The sequence below is a fragment of the Belonocnema kinseyi genome, chromosome 7, assembly GCF_010883055.1.
Source record: "Belonocnema kinseyi isolate 2016_QV_RU_SX_M_011 chromosome 7, B_treatae_v1, whole genome shotgun sequence".
Classification (NCBI taxonomy): domain Eukaryota; kingdom Metazoa; phylum Arthropoda; class Insecta; order Hymenoptera; family Cynipidae; genus Belonocnema; species Belonocnema kinseyi.
In genome coordinates this window covers 48,256,213-48,283,250 of record NC_046663.1, presented here as the reverse complement: position 1 = coordinate 48,283,250, position 27,038 = coordinate 48,256,213, and the positions used below count along the sequence as shown (strand labels likewise).

The following is a 27,038-nucleotide window of genomic DNA, read 5'->3' as shown; positions in this document are numbered from 1 at the left end:
TAGCTAAACACTAATCATTTTAGTTGAAAATTCGTCACTATTTTAAAATCTAAAATTTTTTTGTAGTTCGTTTTTTCATGGAAAGTAATTTTTTAACTGAAAATTTAACTTATTCCAATTGAATATTCCATACTTTTAGATAAAAATTCTTCTGTTTAGTTTAACATTAATTTTTTGAACCTAAAATGTAATTATTTAAGTTTTAACTGACAATTTATCTTTTTTAGGAAAAATTAAATTTTTTGGTTGAAAATTCAACTATTTTAGTTGAAAATTCCTTATTTTAATTGAAAATTTGTCAGTTAGGTTGAAAATTTACCTTTTTTCTCCAAAATTCAATTTTTTTAAATTGATTTTTTCAAACAAAAATTTAACTTTCATTTTTGCTTGAAAATTTATATTTTTTAGTCGAAAATTTAAGTATTTGTTTCAAAAGTAATATATTTTGTGAATTTTTTCTCCGTTGTGTTAAAGGCTGTTTAGAATGTACGATATGAATTAAAATAAATCCCTTGAAACTTCATAAAATCCCTAAAAAGCTTTGGAAATCTAGTTAAATTTCACAAGAATTTTGTAATTTATTGAAATACTTTGTAATCTTTTAAAATACCTTTAAATCTGATCAAATCCCTTAAAATCCTTTGAGAAATAGGAAATCCCTTAAAATTCTTTGAGATTCCGTGCAATCGCTTGAAAACTTCAAAATCCCAACCTTTAAAAACCTTAAAAACTCCTTAAAATCTCTAAAAAAATGGCGAAAATCCTTGAAATTCCATGAAATATTTCGAAATATTACAAGATTTCTTGAATTCTTTGAAATCTCTTCAGAATCCAATAAAAAAACCCCTGATTGCAAAATTCGTGAAAATACTTTTGTGTCTATTGATATCTTTTTAAATTATTGCAAATCATTTGATTTCTTATGAAATTCTCTTTAAAAACCTTGCAATTCTTTGCAATAACCTAAAACTTTTTAAATCTTGAATCCTGTGAAATTGCTGGAAATCGTCAAAATTGTAAAAATGGTCAAATAAGTAAATACATATTTGAATTCAAAGAAATCCCTTGATATCTCTATAACATTTAAAATAATCGATATGTCTTATATCTATTTAGTAAAAATAAAATCTTCCGTGAGAAAGAGGGGTCTAAAATTTTAAAAATCATCGAAAGATTTCAAGATGTTTTCAAATATTTTTTTGCAATCTATTTGTAATTCACCGTCCATTTTTATTAATTTATCCTTAATTCTTTTAAATCCTTTTAAATTCTTCTTATTTCGCTCAATTTTACTCAATGTAGTGGATTTATACAAATTTTCTGTTTAATTCACTTGATTGTTTTTTAAATGCAGTGTTATTTTTTATGAATTTTATCGAATTTTACTCATTTCCTTTACATTCCTCTAAATTAACTTACATTTTATTGCAATCGATGGCATTTTTTCGATTAAAAAATTTGTTTCCAATTAGTTTGAATTCTTTTGAATTGAACTTTAATTGTTTTTTAGTCATTAGCCACTTCCTTGGAAGTGAATTTTTCTTAATTTACTCTGAATTCTTTTAAATTCTTTGGAATTCTCTTGAATTTTTTTAATTCACTTAGATTCTTTCAAATTTACAAAATTCTACTAACTTAATGGATTTTTATAAATTTTAAAGTTTTTATTTAATTTCTCGTCTTCTTTAGAATTTTTAGGCATTTCATGAAATTCTTTTAATTTCCCTTTAAATTTTTCTGAACAAAATTTAAAGTTACTGGACTCAATGGCGATTTTTTATATTTTTAAACTGTTTTCAAATAATTTAATTTTTTTAATTTTCAATGCATTTTTATGATTTTAAATGAATTCTTCTCGCTTACCTTAAATTCCTCTAAATAAATTTCGATTTTATGGAAATCAATGGAATTTGTTCGATTTAAAAAATTGTTGTCCAATTCATTTGAATTCTTTTTTACTTTAATTTGAATTGATTTTCAGTAATTAATCACTTCCTTGATTAGAAATTTAAGTTTTAGAGATTTCGAAAGATTGGAATTTGTGTTGAATTCGCCCTGAATTCTTATTAATTTACCCTGGATTCTTTAGAATTTTCTTGAATTTTTTTAATTCACTTGAATTCTTATTTTACGCAATTCTACATAATTCAATGGATTTTAAAAAGTTTTCATTTAATTCATCAGCTAGATTTGAATTCTTAGGAATTTCATCAAATTCTTTGAATTCCCTTTATTTGATTTGAGCAGATAATTCAATGAAGATTTTGCATATTCCTAAATTGCCAATTCATTTGATTTTTTTTTCCATAAATTTTTGTGAATTCCATTGAATTTTTGTAGTTTACCTTAAATTCCTCTAAATTAATTTCGATTTTTCGAAAATCAATGGCATTTCTTCGATTTTTTCAATTTTACCTAATTCATTTGAATTATTTTTAATTTAACTTGAATTATTTTTTAATCATTAGTCACTTTCTTGGTTAGAAATGAGTAGAGTTTCAACGATTAGAAGATATTTTTAATATTTTTTGGAATTCACCCTGAATTCTTTTACATTCTTTGAAATTATCTAGAATTTTTTAGTTCATTTGAACTCTTCTAAATTTACGGAATTCTACTTAATTTAATGGATTTTTATATGAATTTTACAAAGTTGTCATTGATTGATTATCTCACTTTGAATTCTTAAGTATTTCGTGAAATTCTTTGAATTCCTTATAATTTTCTGAGCAAATTTGAAATTTACTGAATTCAGTGATGATTTTTTTTATTTTTAAATGGTTTTCAATTCATTTGGATTGTCTTTTTAATTCTCCATAATTTTTATGAATTTCATTGAATTCTTCTCGTTTACCTTAAATTCTTCTAAATTAATTTCATTTTTCTGGAAATCAATGGAATTTCTTCGATTTTTAAAATTTTATCTAATTAATTTGAATTCTTTTGAATTTAACTGGAATTGTTTTGATTTCTTATGAATTTATCCTGAATTTGACACCCTTGAGCGCAAAGTACTATATGAGCGTGTCAAAAAGTTTCCATTGTTTCCTATATACCATAGGAAAAATGCATAAAAATTACAAAATAAATATGAAAAACCCTTTAAAATCATTTTTTCTTTATAGTATAGAGTCAAGTAGTAAATGAGATTTATTTACTAATGTATTATTTTTTTTAATATAGGAAAAAGCGGCACAATTGACATAATTCAAAGAAACAAAATTGCATGGATATTCGGAAATTATAAAGAATAATAAAAAAAAAAAATAACGAATACACGAATGAAAACTAAATGCCGAAAATATATATTATTACCGAATTATAAAATTCCCCAAATGTCAAATGACGACAAGATTTTCAATAGACAAAAAATAAAATCCTGAATTTAAAAATATCCGAAACTAAAATTTACCGACTTCAAGACCGACTTCAATTATTAAATTCCCACAAATATTTCAATTCTCAAACCTTAGAACTGCTGAACATGGTTAATAGATTATTAATTTGTGAGCTATTAATAGAATTATAAATAAGGCGAATAATTTAATTATTCATTCATTAATAATTTATTAGTTATTTTGGAAAATTTTAAATTACGTCGAACTTAAATTACAGCAATAGAAATATTTATGAGAATTTAACAATTCGTTTATTTTATAATTCGGCCATTTTTTCTTGTTGCTAATTTATGATTTAGTTATTCTTTTTTTCGTTATTTAGTGTTAGTCCCGGATATTTCGGTTGAAAATTCGGTTGAAAATTCAACTCTTTTTTTGAAAGTTTTCCTTTTTCATTTGAAAGTTTACTTTCTTTAGCAGAAATTAAATCTTTTTTTGATGAAAATGCAACTGTTTGATTCGAAATTAAGCTATTATACTATTTTCTTGAAAACTTAGCTATTTTTTTTTAAATTGACTTTTTGTTTAAAATTTATATTTTGGTGTTGAAAAATGAAGTGAAATATTTTCTGAATGAAAGTTCCACTTAAAAAAAAAATTTGTTTTTTATTACAAATTCATCTGTTTTAGTGCCAAATTGATATTTTTGAGATAAAAATGCAAATATTTGGTAGAGAATTTAACTATATTGTTAAAAATTCATTCTTTTTTGGTCGAAAAAATTCGCCTTTTTTATTAAAAATTCAATTTTTTATGTAGAAACTTATTTGTTTGTTACAAAAATTCAATTTTTGATGTTACTGAGTTAACTGGAATCTTTTTTGGATGAAAACTCAACATTTTTTGTAAACAAACATTCTTTTGCTTTACGATCAATTTCATATTTTTTTTTTTATAAAAATGCAACTATTTGCTAGAGATAAATTTAAAAAAGAGAGAGATTAATTTTCAAACAAAAAGATTTAGTTTCAACGAAATAGATGAATTTCAAACTAAAAAAGAAAAATTTCAACAAAAAACGGGAATCACATTTTGAAATACAAATTTTTTTATCTCAGCTGATGAATTCTCAACATAAATTATGAATCTTCAACTGGAATAGTAGTTGAATTTTATGCAAAAAAGATAAGTTTTCAACTAAAACAATGAATCTTCAACTGAAATAGTTGAATTTTCAACAACAAAAATTAATTTTTACTAGAAAAAGATAAATTGTCAACCAACACTGAAATAATTACGTTCTAAATTAAAAAATAATTTTTGAACCAAAAAGATGAATTTTTAACTAAAATTATGGAATATTCAACTGGAACAATGGTTACATTTATAGTTCAAAAGAATTATAATTTTCAACTAAAAAAAAATTCAACAAAATACTTAAATTTACGGAAAAAATTCCTTTTTATCCAAAGAAAAAAAAAACAAGTTTTCAATCAAACAGATTTTTTACTAAAATAATTTGTAACAAAAGAGTTGAACTTTCAGCGAAGTAATTTTATTTCCAACCTAAGAGATGAATTTTTGACTAAAATTATTATTATTTAATTAGAATACGTACATTTTTAACTAAAAAGAAGAATTTTTAAACGAGGAGAATAAATTTCAAAAGAGAATTTACGGAGTTAACTGGAATCTTTTTTTGGATAGAAACTCAACTTTTTTTGTAATAAAAAATAAGAAATCGCTTTTTTGTTAAAGATTTATATTTTAAGTTGAAAATTTATCTCGTTGATTGATATTTTTAGTTAAAAATTCGCGTTTTTTTTGTTAAAAAAAATTGTTAGTTTTAAATTTCCTTTTTTTTTTTTATAAAAATGCATCAGTTTCATGCAAAATTAATTTTTTGTTATACAGTCATATTTTTTGTTTAAAAAATGCATTTTTGTAAAGAATATTTGTCTTCTGGTTTGAAGGTTCAATAATTTAGATAAACTTTTATTTAAGTTTTGAAGTAAAAATCTTTATTTGTTGGAAATTCGTCTTTTTGGTTTTAAAATTCTTTTCTTTGGTTGTATAAATTTAATTCTTTTTTGATTAAAATCAAAACTATGACACTTTTTTGTAGACAATTATCATTTCAGGTTGAATATTCAAGTATTATGTTAAAAATTCCATTATTTTGTTGAAGAGTTATCTTTTAAAGTAAAAAACACCTTTTTTTAAATAAATTAATATATTTGAAATTTTTAAATTTGTAAATGAAGCACTGTAATTCCTGAATATGTCTGAGCTAGAAAATAATGTATATTCAACCACTGATATAACCTGAACAATAAAAATATTGTTAAAAATCATAAATCCTTAAATTCTTTTAAATTCTCCTAAATTCTGTCATATTCTCGGTTATATAACCTGAACTTAAATTCTTGGGAATTTAAGAACTCTAACTCTCGGTGACAGGAGGCTGAGGTCATGTGACGAATGGATCACGTGACCTGATTCTTACCTTACCACCACTTTTTTTTATTTCCTAACTTATTTTCACATAAAGCGCCACATCGAGTTGAAAATTTGGGATAATAAATCGGAAGCACTAAAAAAGGTGGGTCTGGTCCTACATTTTAATTATTATGAAAAAAGCAACAACAAAAATATTTACAAAAAAAAACTTTTTTCATAATTATACAAATTTAGGATCAGACTCACCTTTCTTAGTGCTTCCGATTTATTATCCCAAACTGTCGACTCGATGTGGCGCTTCATGTGAAAATAAATTAGGAAATAAAAAAAGTTTCGGTAAGTTAGGAATCTGATCACGTGACCCACTCCTCACATGGCCTTAATTCCTCTAAATTCATTCGAAATTCACTTTTGTTCGATTTTTCTTTTGAATTTAACTTGAAATGTTTTAAAGTCTAATTAATTTATCCTGCATTTTTTACCCTTTGAGCGCAAAGTGCTATAAGAGTCTGACAAAAAAGTACCCTTTGGTCCCTTAATTTTATTCCATCGGGACGTGTGAGGCCTGTTATATTTGCGAAGAAAAGCTCTAGAAAATTGATTTACTTTTTCAGATGGTTGCCGAGATGAATGAAGTTGTGAAAACTGGTTTATGGGTTGGAGATTGCTTTATATACACCAATAGTGTAAATAGGGTGAACTATTTTGTGGGTGGAGAAGTTGTAATTGTATCGCACCTCGATAGACCAATGTACTTGCTTGGTTACGTTCCAAGAGACAACAGATTGTATCTCTGCGACAAGGAATTATCTATTGTTTCATACTCACTTTTACTTTCCGTCCTGGAATATCAGACAGCCGTGATGAGAAAAGACTTTGAAACCGCTGACAGAGTACTGCCAACAGTCCCGAAGGAGCATCGGACTAGAGTTGCGCACTTTTTGGAGAAGCAGGTTCGTTTCATATTTACATACTTTACACTCATTTCCAGATTTCTCATTTTTTCCTTAAAACAAAAATAATTTCTTTTTTTTTCACCTGTTTTTAATCATCTTATTTTTCATTCTTTGGCTTAAGTTCTAACTGAATTAATAGAATCGAATATAAATTGTAATTATTTTTTAAACTGAACTGTACATTAAGGATTGATAAGTCAATAATAATTTTATTTTACAAAACGATTTGGAAACAGTCCAAAATTAAAAAATTTCCAGATTTTAATGTTAACAGTTAGACTATTTCAACTTTATAAACTATTTTCAAGTTTTGAAATAAGTTAAAAATATTATATTCACAATTAAAGGCTTTTATGAAATTTAGTTTATTGTTTTAGTCTAAAAATTGCAATGTTTCTCATTAAAAAATAACAATTGCTTAATATTTAAAAATATTTCATTATTCAAAAAAATAAACTTCAAACTTTACAATTTTAATTTTTCTGTTTCAAAAAATTTAATTCACAAGTAAAATGGTAGAATTTTGATGCTTAGAAAAATATTTAGAAGATCTGAAATGATTTCATATAATTTAAAACAAGCAATTTAGAAGCTTTTTAAGAAATATGAAAGGATCCAACAGTCTTAAAAACACTTTCTTAACAATCCTAGGATAATTGAAAATTACTTTTTTTTTATTAATTTTAAACGAATATTCAAATAAGCAAGATTTTAAGGAAATATTTTTTGTTTAATAATAAAAAAATTTAAGTAGGATTTTAAATAATTTTAAAAGCTGTCTTAAAGTTCTGAAAAAATGTCAAAATAATTAGAAAATTGAATAAACGGAAAATAACATGTAAATGTTTCAAGATTTTGAATTAAAATTTTGAAGCTTTTTCAAGGATTTTTAAACTATAATGAAAATAATTTCACTTTTAATTTAAGAAGTGTTCAGTTTACAACAAAAATGTAATCGTTCAATTTTTAATATTGCTAGCTTAAATTTTTTTTCATGTAATTAAAATGGCCACCCTGTATCTGCAACGTAAAGATGATTTTTTAACAAATTGGTTCAACTTTTTGTTAAAAATTCCACTATTTTGGTACAAAATTTAACTACCTATTTGGAGAAAAATGCAATTTTTTGTTTTAAAATTAACCTGTAATTCAACTATTTGGTTGAAAATGAAACTGTTTGGTTGAAAATTAATTTCCTTTGGTTGACGATGGAAATTTTATGTTAAAAATCAACTATTTTCTTAAAAAGGAACTTTTTGTTGAAAGTTCATGCTTTTGGCTTGAAAATCGGTCTTTCTGGGTTGAAAATTTTAACTGTTTGGTTGAAAATTCAATTTTATTACTTAAACATTTTTCATTTTGGGTTTAAAAGCTACTTATTTTTTAATTGAACTTTTCGCTTGAAAATTCAACTATTGTTAAAAATTGGTATTTTTAGCGTAAAAATTTAATAAATTTTTTTCTCAGTTTTTTTGGTTTGAACATTTATCTTTGTTGGTTAAAAATTAAGCTTTTTGCTAAGTCATCTTGTTTGTTTGGAAGTTCAACTGTTTGGTTGTAGATGGAACAGTTTGTTTGAAAATAATTGTTTTTTATTTGAAATTTTAACTATTTGTCTTTTTCGGCTTTAAAAGCAAAAAATGTTGTAAAGAGTATCGACTTTTTAACTAGAAAACTCAACTCTTTTGTTAACATTTTGTCTTTTTGGGTTGAAAATTTAAAACATTTTTTGTTGGCTGAAAATTCTTTTTTTTTGGTTTCAATATTCATCTTTGTCGGTTGAAAATTAAACTATTTATTTAAAAATTCAACTTTTTTGTTGAAAAATCGTCTCTTTTGCTTGTAAGTTCAACCGTTTGATTGCATATAATAATTTTTTTTTGTTTTGACATTCCAACTCAGGTGTTGAAAATTCATTTTTTTTAATTGAAAACTAACTTTATTGGTGAAAATTCATTGTGTCCTGTTAAAAAATCCACTATTTTATAAAAAATAATGTTTTTGGCTTATAAATTGGTCTTCTTGATTTGAAAATTTATTTATTTGGTTAAAATCGATTTTTTTCTTAAAAAAATAGACTTTTTAGCTTAAAAATTCAACTCTTTTGTTGAAAATTTAACAATTTAGCAAATATTTGTCTCTTGATAGAAAATTAGTCTTTTTGGCTCGGCAATTCATTTTTGTTGGTTGAAAATTTAACTTTTTGTTAGAATATATCGAAATTTTAACTATTTGATTATAAATTCATTTTTCTTAGTTGAAATTGAACTTTTTTGATGAAAATCCATCTTTTCGGGATTTTAATTCAAATATTTTCTAAAAAAATGTCAATTTTTTAGCTTGAGAATACAACTCTTTTGTTGATCATTCATCTTATCTCCTTTGGCTGAAAATGCTAGACTGTGAAAGCGGGAAAACTGGGAAATGACAGTGAATCTATTTTTTGACCGGGAATTTACAATTTTTTATTTTAAAAATTTATAATTTTTATTTCAACCGATTTTTAAATATTTAATTAAATTTTTATCCTTCTTCAATTTTGATGATAGCATTCAGTTTAGGATGGGTAATTTGAAAATCTTTCACTTGATAAAATCAGTTTTAAAAACTTAAACAATTAAAAATTAGAAGCGTTTGACATCGAAGATTCGGAATCTATTTATAATCTTAGAATTTGCAGATTTTAATGTTCAAACGTAGACTGTTTTAATTCGAAAGTATCATTAACGAGAGTCCATTGTTAAACCATTCGATTTTAAATATTTCAATTAAGAAAAATATCAATTACTTAATATTCAGAAATATCTGACTGTTCATTAAAAAAAGTAATTATAAACCGAATTTGCAAAACAAGAAATCTAAACTTTCAACGGTACAATTTTAATTATTTTATTTCAGAAAAATTAATTTATAACTAAAATGATTGAATTTTTATGTATATTTAACAATTGAATACCTATTATTCATAGAAAAATTCGAGCAAGTTGAAGAGGTATTCAGAGGTTTTGAAATAATTCAAAATAATTCAAAATTTGAAATGGTATTAAATAATTTAATCGAAGTGTCTACTTATACTATAATTTAAAACAAAATATAAACACTGACAGATTTCTATCAAAAAGTTTAGAAGCTTTTTAATAATTTTAAAAGGCTTCAGAAGAATAAGAACATTCCCTTGGAAAATTTTAAAGATTTTTGTTATTTTGAAAAATTGAATTTAAGAGTTAATTTAAAAAGATTTACAAAGATTTACAAAATTATCAACAATTAATGTGAAAGATTTTAAGGAAATTTTTTTAATTGAACAGGATTTTAAACAAATTTGTAGAAAAATTCGGATCATTAAAAAGATGTTTAGAGGTTTTGAAAAAATGTTAAAAATAATTGAAACTTTGAAGAATTTTAAGGATTTTAACACTTTTTTAAAAAATGTAATCGTTCAACTTTTAATTTTTCTAGCTTCGAATTACTTAAAACGATATAATTATAAAACAATTAAATGTATTGATCCATTATTCAATTTAGAGCATTGAATGTGATAAAGTGGATTCATATTTTTGAAACTGAGTCTAAATCTTTAAAATCTACAATTTATAAAAGTAAAATTTTTATTTGACAGTTTAACTGCATTTAATTTAAAACTGATCAGTTAAAAGTGCTAGTGGATTTCATTTCATACGTATAAATGAATTGATCATTTGAATACAACATTTTTAAATTAAAAACTTTTAAACTTACACTTAAAAAGTGTATAAATTTAAGAGTTCCACTGCAAGTGCTTTAATTTGCAGCTCCGTTTTTATTAGTTCAAATGGAAAAAAATTTAGCTTTAGATTTCGATGTTTCGACCCTCAAAGTGCATACATGGTAAAAATCACAGTAAAGTGCATCGTGGGTGATAAATACCCAAGCGTATTTAATCATGTATTGTTTAACCCCTATTAAATATTTTGTCACAATAAAATTACCCGATATATTTTAAGGTATCTTCTATAAGGTAGAGTTGGTTTTATAGCCATTTATTTATTTCAAATTTGTTAAAAAAATTTTGTGAAAAAAGTGAAAAAATGGGTTTTTTGCTTTAAAATTCATAACTCCCGCAATTTTAATTATTTTACCCTGAAAATTTACGACTATACTTCTAAAATAGTGTACTTTTATAAAAAAAATATTGCAAAATGGGTGCTTTCAAAACAGATCTTCATTTGCACACCACCATTTTTTTATCTCCACTTCAGCAGCTGCTGCTAGCAGACTGACGCTTGACGCAGTATGCTAAATGAGTTTACTTAAAGTTAGTGTCTCCAACTAAAGCTAGATGGTGACACTCAGTTTTTTCGAATTAAGTATGGTTTATAAGAGTTTGAAAATTTCTTGGGGTGTAAAACACCCACAATGCACTTTAAGGGTTCAATTTCCACCCTCATTATTAATATAATATATATATATATTTTTTTTTTTAAACAGGGCTTTAAAGAGCAAGCTCTCGCAGTATCGACAGATCCTGAACACAGGTTCGAATTAGCTCTTGCATTGGGCGATCTCGAAACAGCACACACCCTTGCCAAGGAGGCCAATAGTCAACAAAAATGGAGACAATTAGCGACCCTTGCCACCCAGAAAGGCAAATTGCGTCTGGCACAAGAATGCTTGCATCAGGCACAAGATTTTGGAGGGCTGCTCCTTCTAGCAACTAGTACCGGGAATGCGAGTATGATCGAAAAATTAGGCAATGCTGCCAACGAAACGGGCAAAAACAATATTTCCTTTTTGTCGAAATTTCTTCTTGGCAATGTGGACGACTGTTTAGATATTTTAATTAAGACAGACAGAATTCCTGAGGCAGCTTTCTTCGCCAGGGCATACGCACCAAGTCAAATTTCGGCGGTTGTCAAGATTTGGAAGGAAAAACTTTCAGCAGTAAGCGAGAAAGCTGGACAGAGCTTGGCAGATCCTGAACAGTATGAAAATCTCTTTCCTGGCTACCGAGAATCTCTGAAAGTTGAGCAGTTTCTGAAGGAGAAAAGCAAAAAGCAGATTCCAGCCTCGGCTTTTCCTACCATTAAAGTAAGTTGGGGGGGGGGGGTATTAGAGTTCTGAGCCGGTTATATTAATTTAAGAACATTAATCTCAGAATTTATTTTAATTAATAGAATATTAAATTTTTAAATGATTTGGCAAAACGATTCTAATACCATGCAAAATTTAAGAATTTCCAGATTTTAACGTTAAAAATTGAACAGTTTCCATTGGAAAGTCTTACGCATTAAAAAAATGTGTCTAATTTAAACTTTATAAAATATTTTCAATTTAAAAATAATAATATATTCGTTATTAAATTCTTTTATTAAGTTTAAAATATTGGTTAAGTATACAACAAATATTTAAAAGTAAATAATTTGATACCGAATTGTTTGACATTGGAAGCCTAAAATCGTTTATTTTTTTACCGGGAATTTTATGAATAAAAAAAATCTGTCCAACTTTCTTTGAGTTCAACTGTTTTTTGTTAAATAATTAGTTAAATTGTGATATTTTTCAATTATTAAGTTCAGTTTATAATACGTAATTCAAAAATATTATACTTTAGAAATTTTCCATTTTAGATTTTTAATTTTTAAGCGTACTTCTTAATTTCAAAGAATGTTTGATTTATTTTTAAAAGACTTAAAAGAATCAAAATATAGAAGTGTTCAAAATCGAATATTTTTTATGAAAAACATTTTTAGTTCACCAAATGTAAATATGAATTAATTAATGATTCTTAAAATTGAACTGTACTATAAGATTTAAAAAGTAAATAAAAATTGATTTTAGAAGACTATTTTAACGTTAAAAATTAAACTGTTTCAATTCGAAAGTATTACGAGTTAAACAAATATAAGCGCCCGATTGAAACTTTATAAACTATTTTCAATTTCAAAATAACTTCAAAAATAATATATTTACCTATAATTGAAGGCTTTTATTAAATCAAAAATATTATTTTAGTCTAAAATATTCCATTTTAAACCTTTTAATTTGAAATTTTTCAATTAAGAATAAGAAGAATTACTTAATATTTAGAAGTATCTGACTTTTCATTAAGAAGCAGTAATTATGTATTAAATATTCAAAATAAAGAAAAAACCTCAAAGTTGAACTTACAATTTTAATTGCTCTATTTTAAAAAATTAATATATAAGTCAAATTATTGAATTTTGATGCATAAATGACAATTGATGCATTGATTGATTCTTGAATTTAGGGAATTTAGAGAGATAAATTCTCTTAGAATTTATAAGAATTTATTTTAATGAATAGAAAATTGCATTTTTTCGTTAACTTTTCAATTGAAAATTCAACTCTTTTTTTGAAAGTTTGTCTTTTTTATTTTAAAGTTTACCTACTTTAGCAGAAATTAAATCCTTTTTTGATAAAAATGCAGCTTTTTGCTTAGAAATTAAGCTATTATACTATTTTCTTGAAAACGAGCTATTTCGTAAAAAATTTACTTTTTTTTTAAATTTATATTTTGGCGTTGAAAAATTAACCGAAATATTTTCTGGGTGAAAGTTCCACTTATAAAAAAAATTGTTTTTTTTTATTACCAATTCATATGTTTTAGTACAAAATTGAGCTTTTTTTGGCAAAAAATGCAACTATTTGGTAGTGAATTTAACTATTTTGTTAAAAATTCATCATTTTTGGTTTTAAAAAAAAATCGTCTTTTTGGTTCAATTTCCACAGTTTTTAAATAATTAGTTGAACAAATAAAAAATAAAAGTCTTTTATGTTGAAAATTTGGGATAGAAAACATTTTTATTTAATAAAGAAATTTTTTTTAATTTATCAGTACTTTAAGTAATAAAAAGTGAACAAAAGCGATTTTACAAAACGTTTTAAACCAGTTTAAAATTTAATAATGTTCAGTTTTTAACGTTAAAACTTAAACGGTTACAGTCTACAAATATTCAATTTTTAACCCATTCAATTTGAAATTTTTAATTAAAAAAAAGATTAATTTTTGAATATTTAGCAATATTTGAATTTTTATTTAAGACAAGTAAATTGAAACCAAATATTTAAAGGTAAAGAATCTTTAACTGAATTGCTTGACATAGAAAACCTGGAATCGTTAAAATTTCGAAGAGTCTGTAAATTTTGAAAATTTGTTTAAATCTTTGAAAAACATTTTAATTATTCTTTTCAAATAATTTTTAAAAATGAAAAGTTATTTTTAATTTTCCTCGTAATTTTAAGAAAATGTTCTTATTCTTTTGAAGCCTTTCACAATTCTTGAAGAGAATCTAATTTTTTTGTTTAAAATCTGCGAAAATCTTCATTTTGTTTTATATTAGGCTATCATTTCAAGTTTTACATTAAGTTTGAATCTTTTCAAAACGTCTACATATCTCTTAAAATTACTCAAATCTCGCCTACAAATAATAAATGTTCAATTGTTATTTATACATCCAAATTGTAAAGAATTTTTTTTTAATTTGCAGGATTTTCTGAAAATTTTAGAAAAAAACTAAACTATTTAAAAAGAAAATGATAGAATTCTAATTTAAGATGTGTTCTCTTAAAAATGTGTTCAATTTTTCAATATTTAATGTTTATAGCTTAAAATTCCTTAAAATTATATAATTTTGATAATTTTGAAGTTCATTGATTGATTTTTTAATTTAGATAATTGAAAATGATAACGTAGAGTTTTATTTTTTATATTGAAAAATGTTAGTACCTTTAATTTTATACGCGTAAATTATTGCACATTTGAATGCAACATTTTTTTGATTAAAAATTTATAATTTAAATTTTAAAGGTTCAAAATTTAACAGTTCCACTTTGAGTGCTTTCATTTTCAGCTCAGTTTTTATTAATTCAAGTGGAAAATTGTTTAGCTGTAGGGTTCTATTTTTTTAAAATTTCATTGACCGTGAAAAATTTTTGTAAACCGGGACAGAACCGGGAAATGACAGGGAATTTGTTTCGTCGATTAAAACGGCCACCCTGTTCTTCTTCGCTTAATAATTCAACTAATTTGTTTAAACATTTGGTTAGAACTTTAATTAACTTATCAATTTTTTAAGATTGATCTTTTTAAGTTAAAAATTCGCGTTTTTTTATTGTAGAAAATAATTTTTTAGTTTGAAATTTCCTTTTTTATGTGTAAAAACGCATCATTTACGTGGAAAATTAATTTTGCGTTGAAAAGTCATATTTTTTTGGGGAAAATTTAATTTTTGTTAAGAAAATTTGTCTTCTGGTTTGAAAGTTCAATTGTATAAATTTCATTCTTTATTGATTAAAATATAAACTATGGCAACTTTTCTTTTCAGGCTGAATATTGAACTATTATGTTAAAAATTAAATTATTTTGTTGAAAAATTCAGTATTTTGTTAAAGAGTTATCTTTTAAAGTAGAAAAAAACTTCTTTTTTTTGGTTTGGAATAAATTAATACATTTGACAATTTTTAATTTGTAGATGGAACTTAAATTCTCGGTTATTTAAGAACTCTAGTTTTAATTATTTTTTTTTTTAATTTGTGGCACAATTTTTAGCGGACTCGTAAGGACTCGAGGCTTCATAAATTTTACCCTATTTACCCCTTTTTTCATATTTTTTTTTGCTTAAATGCGAATTGAATTGAGAGAACCCAATAAGAAAATCTGACAATTTTTTGTTGATAATTCATAATTTTTAATTCAAAAGTCCACTATTATAATTCTGGTTGAGAATTAATTTTTTAAGTTTAAAATTTTGATTAGCTTGTTGAAAATTCGTCTTTTACGCTTGAAAACTAAACAACAAAGTGGTTGACAATTTTTTTCTTTCGGAACTGAAAGATCTTGGTTAAAAATCCGTTTTTTTATGTTTTGAAAGTCCATCTCTTGGTAGAAATGTAATATTTTTCAGTTTAAAATTTAACTTTTTGGTTAAAAAGTAATCGCCTATTATATTTTTCGCCAAGAATTCATATTTTTTCGTTAAAAATTTAACTGTTTTGTTAAACATTCGTCTTTCTGGATATAACATTCATCTTTAGTTAATTCTATCCATTTAACAAGTTAACTATTATATTTTTGTTACAGAATTCATCTGATTTGGTTGAAATATTAATTATTTTGATTGAAATTTCAACTATTTTGCAAACTTTTTTTGTTTTAACCGAAAAACCTTTTTTGTTTGAGAAATGAACTTTTTAGTTTGAAAATTCATATTTTATGTAAAAATTTTTTATTATTTTGTTAAAAATTCGTCATTAACGCTTGAAAGTTCAACAATGGTTGCAATTTTTCCGAGCTGAAACATCATTATTGGTTGAGAATTCGTATTTTTTTTATTTTCCGGAAGTTCATTTCTTGGCAGAATTTTAATATTTTTTGGTTGAAAATTAATCTATTTTTGTTAAGGATTCAACTATTTTATTGAAAAAATGTCTTTTTTATGGAATTCGATTGTTTAAAATTTAAATATTTTTTGGTTGAAATATTCATCTTTTTTAGTCGAAGATTCAACTGTTTGGTTAAAAATTCGTTTTTATGGATAGAAGATGGTAAAAAAGCCATCTTTTTTTGGTTGAAAGTTTATTATTTTTAATTGAAAAGTTAACTATTTTACTGAGAATTCATTTTTGTATTGAAAATTCAACTGATTTTGTAGAAAATTCGCCTTTGCTTGAAAATTGCACAACTCGGTTCAAACTTTTTTCTTTTTTTTTCAACCGAAAAGCCTTTCTTGTTTGAGAAATTAGCTTTTTAGTTAAAAATTCATATTTCATGGGTACAATTTTTATTATTTTGTTGAAAAACTCGTCGTTCACGCTTTTAAAATTCAACAATGTGGTTGATATTTTTTTCTTTCAGAAATAAAAAACCTTTCATGGTTGAATGTTCGTTTTTTTGGGAGGGGGGTTCGAAAATTCATCCCTGGATAGAAATTTATTCTTTTTGGTTGAAAATGAATCTGTTTTTGTTAAGGATTTAACTGTTTTGTTGAAAATACGTCTTCTTGGATTTAATTCAACTGTTTTAAATTGAAAATTTTAATATTGTTTGAATGAAATAGCTATCACTATTTACATTTTTCGTAAAGAATTCATATTTTTTAGTCAAAAAGTCAACTGTTTAGTAAAAAATCCGCCTTGATGGATAGAAAATTGATCAAATTATTTGGTTTAAAATGCAACTATTTTGTAAAAGAAACTTTTTTCTTTAAGATTCATTTCTTTCCTTGCAAATTTAGCTTAGCTATTTCATTGGAAAATTAACTTTTGTGATGAAAATTTAATTTTTTGTAGGAAACTCGCTTTTTTTCTTGAAAGTTCCACAATTTGGTTCAAAATATTTTTTTTAACTGAAAAGCCTTTTCTGGTTGTGGACTTAATTCTTTTTTTAAGAATTCGTCTTTTTCAGGTAAAAATACAATTATTGATTGAAAAATATTTTTCTTGGTTCAAAGTTGATCTCTATTTAGCCAAAAGTTCAAGTATTTGATTAAAAATGCGTCTCTTGTGTGGAAATTTAATTATTTGGCAGTAAATGTAACGTTTTTGATAAAAAAAATTTGTTGCTTTTAATTTAACTATTCGTTTGATAATTCAACTCTCTTGCTTGAAAATTAACTTTTTGGCTGAAAATTTATCTTTTCCTGTTTAAAAGTCAACTGATTTCTAAAACACTCGACTTCAAAATTCAAATACTTTGTTGAAAATTATTGTATTGAAAAATTAAATATTTCGTGGAAAAATCGCCTTTTTGGTTGAATATTCTTCTTTTTTATCGAAAATTACACTATTTTATTTTCAGCTGAAAATTAATCTTTTTTGTTGAAAATTCCACTGTTTTTGGTTAAGCTTAATCTTTTTTTTTCTCGAAAATTCGATCATTTAGTTAAAATTTCATGCTCGTATGTTGAAAATTCAACTATTTAGTTAAAAATATTCATCTTTCTTTAAAAACTCATCTGTTTTATTTGCAGATTCAACTGTTTGGTTGTTAATATAATGTTTTGGGGAAAAAATATATGTTTTAATATATTTAAAAAAAATTCAACTATTCTGTTGAAAATTCATCGCGTGTTGTAGAAAATTTTTCTTCTTTGGCTGAATTAAACTGTTTTTGGTTGAAAATACATTTTTTTAAACAGAAAATTAATCTTTTCGGGCGAATGTTCATCTTTGTTAGTTACAAATTCAATTCTACTTGATTGAAAGTTGAACTTCTTTGTTCAAAATTAATTTTTTCATTTGAAGATTCATAATTTCAGTTGAAGATTCATTTTTTTTTCAAAAAATGAACGTTTTTGTTGAAAATTCGTTTAATATTGATTTCAATAGAGCACCTGCAATAATTGGATTGAAATTTATTTTATTCCCAAATTATTTGCCGAATTTCGTGAAAAATCGCCCTATTTTTCTCGTTTTGAGAAAATTTTGGATTCTGGGATTTGCAAAAATAATTATCACCATGACAAATTGGTGGCTTCTGGCGATTGCGCAACAATAAACTGATATTGTATTTATGTAGTGCAAATCATCGCACTGAGATTAATCCATTACCCAAAGCAATCAACCAGCAATCTCATGCTATATCTGTAATAGCAATAGTAATTTCCTGTAGCACCGTTAAATATTATTTTTATAGATGCTCATAATCACATTATAAAGGTTTAACGCATTGTCACGCTTCTTAAAACAGAACTCGATAGTGTGCAATACCGTTCTTATTATTTTATGTGCCAAGAAATTAAAGCGCGACAATTGTTAAATCAGTATTCTAATCAAAATTTTACAATTATTAAACTACTTAAAGAGTTTATTTGTAAGTTAGCTATCTATTAGAGCGTAACCAGGGTGTCTACTCGCCTGTAAAATCTGAAATTCTCAGGAATGTTTCAAATATTTCGAAAAATCTGAAAACGTCAGAGAATTTTTCGAAAGCCTGCTTAAATTTGGTTTAAATTTTAATATGAAATTAAATAACCATATTTTTCATTTGTAAAAGTAGCTTTCTGTTATTGGATTCAACTATTTTGTTGATTTGTTTTCCCCGGAAGTTACCTTCTTTTAACTGAAAATTCAACTATTTGGTTAAAAATGCATGTATTTTGTTGAAAATTAACCTTCTTAATTAAACACTTTGGTTTCAATTATTATTTTTTTTTGTTAACTGAAAATGTAACTTTAGTTTTTTTGATGAAAATTTATCTTTTTGGTTGCAAATGTTACTTTTTTTTTAGAAATTATTTTTGTTTCTTGAAAATCAAGTTATTTTAGTAAAAATTTTAGTATTTTATTTTTTGTTGAAAATGTATTTAGTATGAAAATATATTTATATTTATTTATATTTATTTAGAAAGAGTTGAACTCTATTGTTAAAAATTCTATTTTCTGGCTAAAGATTCACCATATTAATTGAAAATTCATTTTTTTGGTTGAAAATTCATTTTTTAAACTGAAAATTAACCCATTCTATTTTTGTTTGAAAGTGTATCGCTTTTAGTTGAAAATTTATGTATTTTGTTTAAAATTCGTAGTTTTTGTGCAAAATTAATGTTCTTGTTTGAAAATTAATCTTTTTGCTTTTTATTCAAACACTTGGTTAAAAATGAAAAATGGTTGAATACTCGTCTTTTTTTATGAAATTCAACTGTGTTTTTTTTTTTTTTTAATTTAAAATAGAAACATGTTGGTTGAATTATCAACTACTACATTTTTCGTTGAGAATTCGTCCTTTTCTGTTGTTGAAAATTTAACTACTTGGGTGTAAGTTAAAATCTTTTGTTAAAAACTCATTTTTGTGGTTGAAGAATCATTGTTTAAATTGGAAATTTATCTCTTTGGTTGAAAATATAAATATTTTTTTCATAATTACTTTTTTGGTTTGAAAATAAATTTTTACTGAAAATTTAACTAAACCAGTTGAATATACAATCACATTAGTAAAAAATTCATTAATTTATTTGTAAATTAATCTTTTATTTAACTGGAAATTTAACTATTAAATTCTTGATTGAAAATGTATCTTTTTTAGTTAAAAATGCATGAATTTTGTTGATAATTCTACTTTTTCAGTTGAAAATTAATCTACTTAGTTGAAAATGCATTTTTGTAGTTTAAAAAGATCATTTTAATTAAAAATTAAGCTATTTCATTGATAAATGATTTTTTTAGTATAAGTTCATATATTTTGTTGAAAATACATACTTTTCGGTAGAAATTAATCTTCGTAGTTGAAAATTCATCTTTTTGGTTCAAAATGCAAGTATTTCAGTTGAAAATTAATTTTTGTTAACTGAAAATTTAACTACTATTTCTATTTTGTTTAAAAACTGACTTTTTTTAGTTCAAAATTTAACTATTTAGTTGCAAATGTATCTTTCATAGTTTTTTAAGTAAACTATTTGTTTGAAAATTCATGTATTTTGTGGAAAATTAACCTTCTTAATTGAAAATTCAAGAGTTTGTTTTTAATTATTATTGTTATTTCTTTTTTATGTTAACTGAAAATCTAACTTTAGTTTTTTGTTGAAAATTTATCATTTTGGTTAAAAATTTATGTTTTTTCGAAAATTCGTCTTTTTGGTAGAAACTTAATCTTCTGGGTAGAAGATTCATCTTTTTGGCCAAGAATTCAACTATTTGGTTCAAAGTGGCACTGTTTTGTTAAAAATTTATCTCTTTTCTTGAAAATGTTACTATATTGTTAGAAATTCTTTTGTTTCTTGAAAATTAATTTTTTTACGAAAAATTTTAGTATTTTATTTTTGGTTGAAAATGTATCTAGTATAGTTGAAAATTCATATATTTTGCTGATAATTCGCCTTTATTTATAAAAAAAATTAATCAACTGGTCTGAAAATTCACATTTTTGGTTGCAAATTCAACTAGCTGGTTGAAAGTTAAACTCTATTGTTAAAAATTCATTTTTCGGGTTAAATATTCACTATGTTAATTGAAAATTCGTCTCTTTGGTTGAAAATTAATTTTTTTAACTGAAAATTAACCCATTCTATTTTTGTTTGAAAGTGTATCGTTTTTAGTTGAAAATTTATGTATTTTATTTTAAATTCGTATTTTTTGGTGCAAAATTAATGTTCTTGCTTCAAAATTAATGTTTTTGGTTTTTATTCAAATAATTGTTTAATAATTAAAAATGGTTGATTATTCGTCTTTTTTATAAAATTCAACTGTTTTTATTTAAAATAAAAACATATATTGGTTGAAATTTCAACTATTACATTTTTCGTTGAGAATTTTAAAATCTTACATGATTTGAATTAAAGTCGGCGTGCGCCAGATTGGTTTTTATCTATAATAAATTATGAAATATTTGTACGAAAGGAATTTATTTAATAAATAATTCATGTCATTTATTGATAATTCGCCTTTTTTGGTAGAAAATTATTTTTTACTCAAAATTAAACTAATCCAGTCAGACTAGTTGAATATGCCATCATATTAGTTAAAAAAAGCATCTTTTTATTTGTAAATTAATCTTTTAACTGTAAATTTAACTATTCAATGCTTAGTTGAAAATGTATCTTTTTTGTTAAAAATACATGTATCTTGTTGATAATTCTCATTTATTTTTGTGGTTAAAGACGAATCAGTTAAATGGAAAATTCAGCTATTTTTTAAACTCAAAATTGAACTATTTTATTTTTGGCTGAATATTCCTTCTTTTTAGTTCAAAAATCAAATATTTGGTTACAAATTGATCTTTTTTAGTTTAAAGATCAACTATTTCGTTGAAAATTCGTCTGTTTGTTAGTAAATAATCTTCTTGGTTGAAAATTAATTTTTTGTCACTAAAAAATTAAGTATTCCATTTTTCGTTGGAAATGATACTATTTATAATTTATATATAATTAATATACTGAATCTTTACTGAAAATTTAACTGAAGCAGATGAATATACAATCATATTAGTAAAAAATTCATCTCTTTATTTGTAAATTAATCTTTAATTTAACTGGAAATTTAACTGTTCAATTCTTGGTTGAAAATTTATCTGTTTTACTTAAAAATGCATGAATTTTGTTCATAATTCTATTTTTTCAGTAGAAAATTAATCTACTTGATTGAAAATTCATTTTTGTGGTTGAAAAAACATTATTTTTATTGAAAATTAAACTATTTGATTGATAAGTGGTTTTTCTAGTAAAATTTCAAATATTTGATTCCAAGTTTTTCTTTCATAGTTTTTAAAGTCAACTATTTCGTTGAAAATTCATGGATTTTGTTAAAACTTTATCTTTTTTGTTAAAAATTGAAGTATCTCAAAGATTCATCATTTTAAATGAAAATTCATCGGTTTGCTTAAGAATTAATTTTTTAATCTTAAACTATATTATTCTAGTCAGAAATTGATACTTTTTAGTTAAAAAATGTACTATTTTGGTTGAAAATTCGTCTTTTTTATTAAAAATTAATCTCCTCGTTTTAAAAATTCATCGTTTTGGATCAAATTCAATTATTCTAGTTGAAGATTTATAATTTTAGTTGCAAATTTCTCAGCTTGGTTGAAAATTAATTTTTTTCACTGAAAATTATAAATATAAAATTTGAATATAAAGTATAAATATGAAATTCAACTACTCCAGCTTATTATTCATCAGTTTGATTAAAAATTAATATTTTTAACTGAAAATGTAACTATTTCATTTTTGGTTGTAAACTGAGTCTATTAGGTTAAATTATTTGGTCGAAGTGTTAGGAATTTTAATTGGTTAAAATGTATTTTAATTGAATACCCATATTAATATTATCTAAACATCAATTGCATTTTAAGTATAAGAAGATGGACAAAATTTTTTTAAAAATTATTATATTTAATTAACCCATGGTGCTAATGTATTTAAGAATATATTTTAATATATAATTTGTCAAGTCTTTCCAAATTAAACAAATTAATTAAATCCTTAGAAACAGAAAAAAAAACATTATTTATAATAAACTTAGAAAACTTACATATTCCTAAATCGATCGTATGAAAAATTGTACCTGTAGATACCTAAACAAAAAAACCTGGAATTCTCAGGGAATTTTTTTGCAGGTTTTGAGTAGACACCCTGATACACTCTGATAACAATCACCTACTTAATCCTCTTTCCAAAAAAAGTTTAGCGTGAAACTTGTGGATAAATTTTTATTTTATTCACGTCTGTCTTCAGCCTAACGTCGAGCGGAATCCATATGAAGAAATGCTTGCATCCGGGAACTACAAAGACGATGTTCTGAAGACAGAATCTGCAAATTTGGTAGATTTCTCAGAACCGCAGAGTGTGTCTGATCCCGCAGAATTAACAAACAGATTGACGAATCTAAGTATTAATAAATCAACGACAGAGTCTGTGCCGCAACATCAGCCTCTTTCCGAAAAGAGCGGGAAGCCCTCGAGTACCTCAAGGCCTCTCACCCTAGACGATGATGATTTAGACTTGGATCTTGAACTAGATGATAACATTGACACTAGTGTAAGTAAAGTAAAAATTATTTAAAAAGCTTTTCATCAGCGAATTATTTAATTAATCAGAGTGGCGATTTGACCGGGAAAAAGCCGGGAATTTTATTGGCCCGGAGAAAATGGGAAATCAGAGTTTGAAAATGCACAATGTGTTGACGGTGGCCGTGTGGCGGCGCCACCTATGCAGTTGGCCTATGGTCGTTGCAAATTCATGGGAAAATAAAAATATTGGATTTAATAACACAGTAGAAAGTAATTTACTGACAGTGTTGAATAATTTTTGAGTATTTTGAATGATCTTTGCGACATTTTTCATTTTTTAAGCAAAAGAAAACTAAAAAAACTGCTTTTCAATCAAATATCCGCAGTGTGGAAAATTGGAATAAAAATGGTGAAGTGTTTTTTCTTAGGTTATAAATCGGGATAAAAAAGTAAACGGGAGCTGGAAAATATTAAGAAAATTAAATTTTTTCAAAGCACTAAATAATCCAAATATTGTTCAAGAATGGCAAATGATATTTTAAGGGATGATATCAAACTGTAGTGTTCTGACAACAATGTTACATATAAGGTCTAGGTATATCCATTGTTTTAAAAGTTTTTTTCTTTTTAAAAATATTAATTTATTGTTAATATTAATTGTGAATAATGATAATTATTTAATATAATCGAAAATAACGTATTTGTACTTTAGATTATAAAAAAATTATATCTTAATATATTTTCAAATCTTCAAATTAAAAAAAAAATGAACTAAAATTATACATTTTTAAATTTCTATCATTTTCTATTTTTAATTTTTTTAATTTTGCTACTACACGGGCAATAAGGTTTTGAGAAAATTCCAAATTATTTAGAGTTTATTTGAGAAGGTTAATTTTAAGTTTTGAAGATTTTAAAATAAATCGAAAGAGAATCTGCAAGATTTTAAAACATTTTTTTGGGATAAATTTTTTTGAATTGTAAAAGAGTCAGTAGTCTTAAAAAGAATGGAACATAATTGAAATCTTGAGAACATTCGGAAAAATTTAAAACGAAATGTTTTAAATTTTTAATCAGAATTAATGAACTAGGAAAAGTTCTATTATGTTTTATAAATATTGAAAAGTATTTACACGATTCAAATTTAATTTTAAACTCGCGAAAAATTTTATTTTTTTAAATTGTAAATTGTTGAAGATTTGGAAAAAGAATGCTGAATTAAAATTACGAAAGGTTTCAAGAATTAGAACATTTTCTTAATATTCTCAGAAAAATGTTTAATAATTTTTTATTTTGAAAAATTAACTTTAGGATAATATTCTAAAAGATTTCAAAGTATTTCCACAACATTTTCTAAAAAGAATCTGGAAGTCTTTAAGGCAAATTTTTTGTCTTCAAACAGTTTTAAGGAAAATTCAAAAAATTCTAAGGCATGCCTACGTTAAGATATTTAAAAAAGATTGAAAATAAATGGTTAATTTAAAAATTATAAATTTTTAAAAATAAATGTAGATTTTTTAAAATGTTGTACAAAAGAAGCTTTTAATGAATTGGGAAAGATTTGGGGAAAATTAAACAATATTCTATAGATTCTTAGAAAAATATAAATTTATTCTTTGGAATATTTTAGAACAATTTTTTTTATTTTACAGATTAAAAAAAATGAAGTTAAAGAATTTACAAAAATTAACTAAAATTATACATTGTAACAAATTTAATGATTTTTTTTTTTAATGAATTATTTTCATGAAATTTAACTTAAAATTTGGGAAGAAAAGGGAATTTTCATTGTACTTATTTTTAAATTAAACATGAACTACATTTATTTCAAGCTAAAAAATAAACATTGTTAAAAATAATTTATAAAATCGAGGAAAATATTTTATTGTGAATTATAAGTAGTTTTGGAAATGAACTCGAGGTGAACTTTTCAAATAAATATTTCAGAATTTGCATTGTTTATTTAACAATAGTTTTTAGGGTTTACTGTTTTCTATCTCACTTTAGGTAAAAGTTAAACTATTATTTAATATTTAATCCCAATGCTGTAGGGCTTATTTTATTCGTTAAAAGATTCTCTGCAAAACTTATTGCGACACATTTTGATTAAGAAACTTTTATTTTGGGATTATAAAATCGTTATTTTTGTAAACAATCAGTCTTCATAAATGAAATTTTTTAAATAAAAACGTACCAATGAGATTCCAAGAAATTTTTTTTCAATGATTTCATTAATTTGAAGTGATTTTAAAACGTTTGAAATATTTTAGAATAAAGTATTTTCTAGAATTGCTGAAGTTATGAAAATATTTTACAGGATGTATGAGGTTTTAAAATATTTAAAAAGATTTCACTTTATTTTTATAATATTTCCGAGGATTTCAATGATTTTAAGGGATTTTAAAACTCTGGATGTATTTTTTAAATACATTTTTCATAATTTTAGAAAATATCATAGAATTTCACGGAATTTTACAATATTCCAGTGTATTTTAAAAAATTTATTCATGAGAAATTAGGTATTTTGTAGGGTTTTAAATATTTGGAATTCACCCTGAATTCTTTCTAATCTATCCTAAATTCTTTGAAATTCTCTTCAATTTTATTAAATCTCTTGAATTTTTCTAATTCACTCGAATTTTCCTAAATTTACTCAATTCTACTTAATTCAATGGATTTTCTTTTAAGTTTTAATTTAATTGATCCTAAGGAGCAATTGATAATTTTTTTCAAATTGCTTGACATTTTTAAGAGATTTAACAAATTTTAAAGGAGTTTCAAAGATTTTAAATAATTTAGGTTATTTTAAAAGATTAGAGAACAATTTATATTGATTTCAGTAATTTAATGGGATTTAAAAGGATTGGAAATACTTGAGGTTATTGTAAAATATTCTCAGACGTTTTCTAATTCAGACAAATTTTCTGATTAAAAAAAAAGTTTATATATTTTTTTGTGGGTTTTCGAAAATTTTAAGAGATTTACAAATATGTTTTGCAATTAATTTGGAATTCGCCCTGAATTCTTATTAATTTATACCAAATCCTTTTAAATTCTTTTGTATTCTTCTAAATTCTATCCATTCAACCCAATTCAATTAATTTTTCCATTTTTTAAAATTCATTTGATTTTATTAATTCACCTGGAATCTTTATGAATTTCATTGAATTCTTCTCATTTCTTTTAAATATCTTTAAATTCACTCTAAATTTATTGTAGTCGACCAAATTGTTTTGATTCTAAAAATTATTCCAATTCTTTTGAATTTAATTTAAATTGTTTTGTAGTAGCTAGTCACTTCTTGTGTTCGAAATTAGTAGTTTTAAAGATTTAAAGAGATATGCATTTTTTTGGTTAAATTCACCCTGATTTCTTTTCAATTCTTTGGAATTCTCTTGAATTTTTTCTAATTTTCTTGAATCCTTCTAAATTTACTCACTTCTACTTATAATTCAGTGCATTTTTGTAATTTTTAAAAGTTTTTATTTAATTAATCCTGAAATCTATTAATCTATCTATTAATTCTTAGGCATTTCATCAAATTGTTTGAATCCCCTTGAATTTTTCTAAGCTTATTTCAAACTTACTGAATTCAATGAAGTTTTTTTTTCATATGCGGAAATCAATGAAATTTTTTGGATTTTTAAAAACATTTTTTCATATTTTATAGAATTGTTCCCTATGGTACCCTATATGCATCCCATAATGGAACTTTAAATATATATCTAATTCCAAGTATCAGAGATTTTGAGGGAAATACTTTTTTTTCTTAAATAAATTTTTAGTTACTTTAATTTTTTTGAATATTTAAAATATTTGATGGTATTTTAAAAGATCCCAAGAAAT

The 27,038-nt window shown here is 24.1% G+C and overlaps 1 protein-coding gene across 1 annotated transcript in view; it reads left to right on the top strand.

Moving 5' to 3' along the window:
* Positions 1 to 27,038, top strand: part of LOC117176065 (coatomer subunit beta') — a 74,266-nt gene that overhangs the window by 24,644 nt on the left and 22,584 nt on the right. The window contains exons 6-8 of the mRNA XM_033366069.1: positions 6,413 to 6,751; positions 11,222 to 11,821; positions 22,918 to 23,220. Coding sequence (XP_033221960.1) covers positions 6,413 to 6,751; positions 11,222 to 11,821; positions 22,918 to 23,220 — 1,242 coding nt within the window. The remainder of the gene's footprint in view (positions 1 to 6,412; positions 6,752 to 11,221; positions 11,822 to 22,917; positions 23,221 to 27,038) is intronic.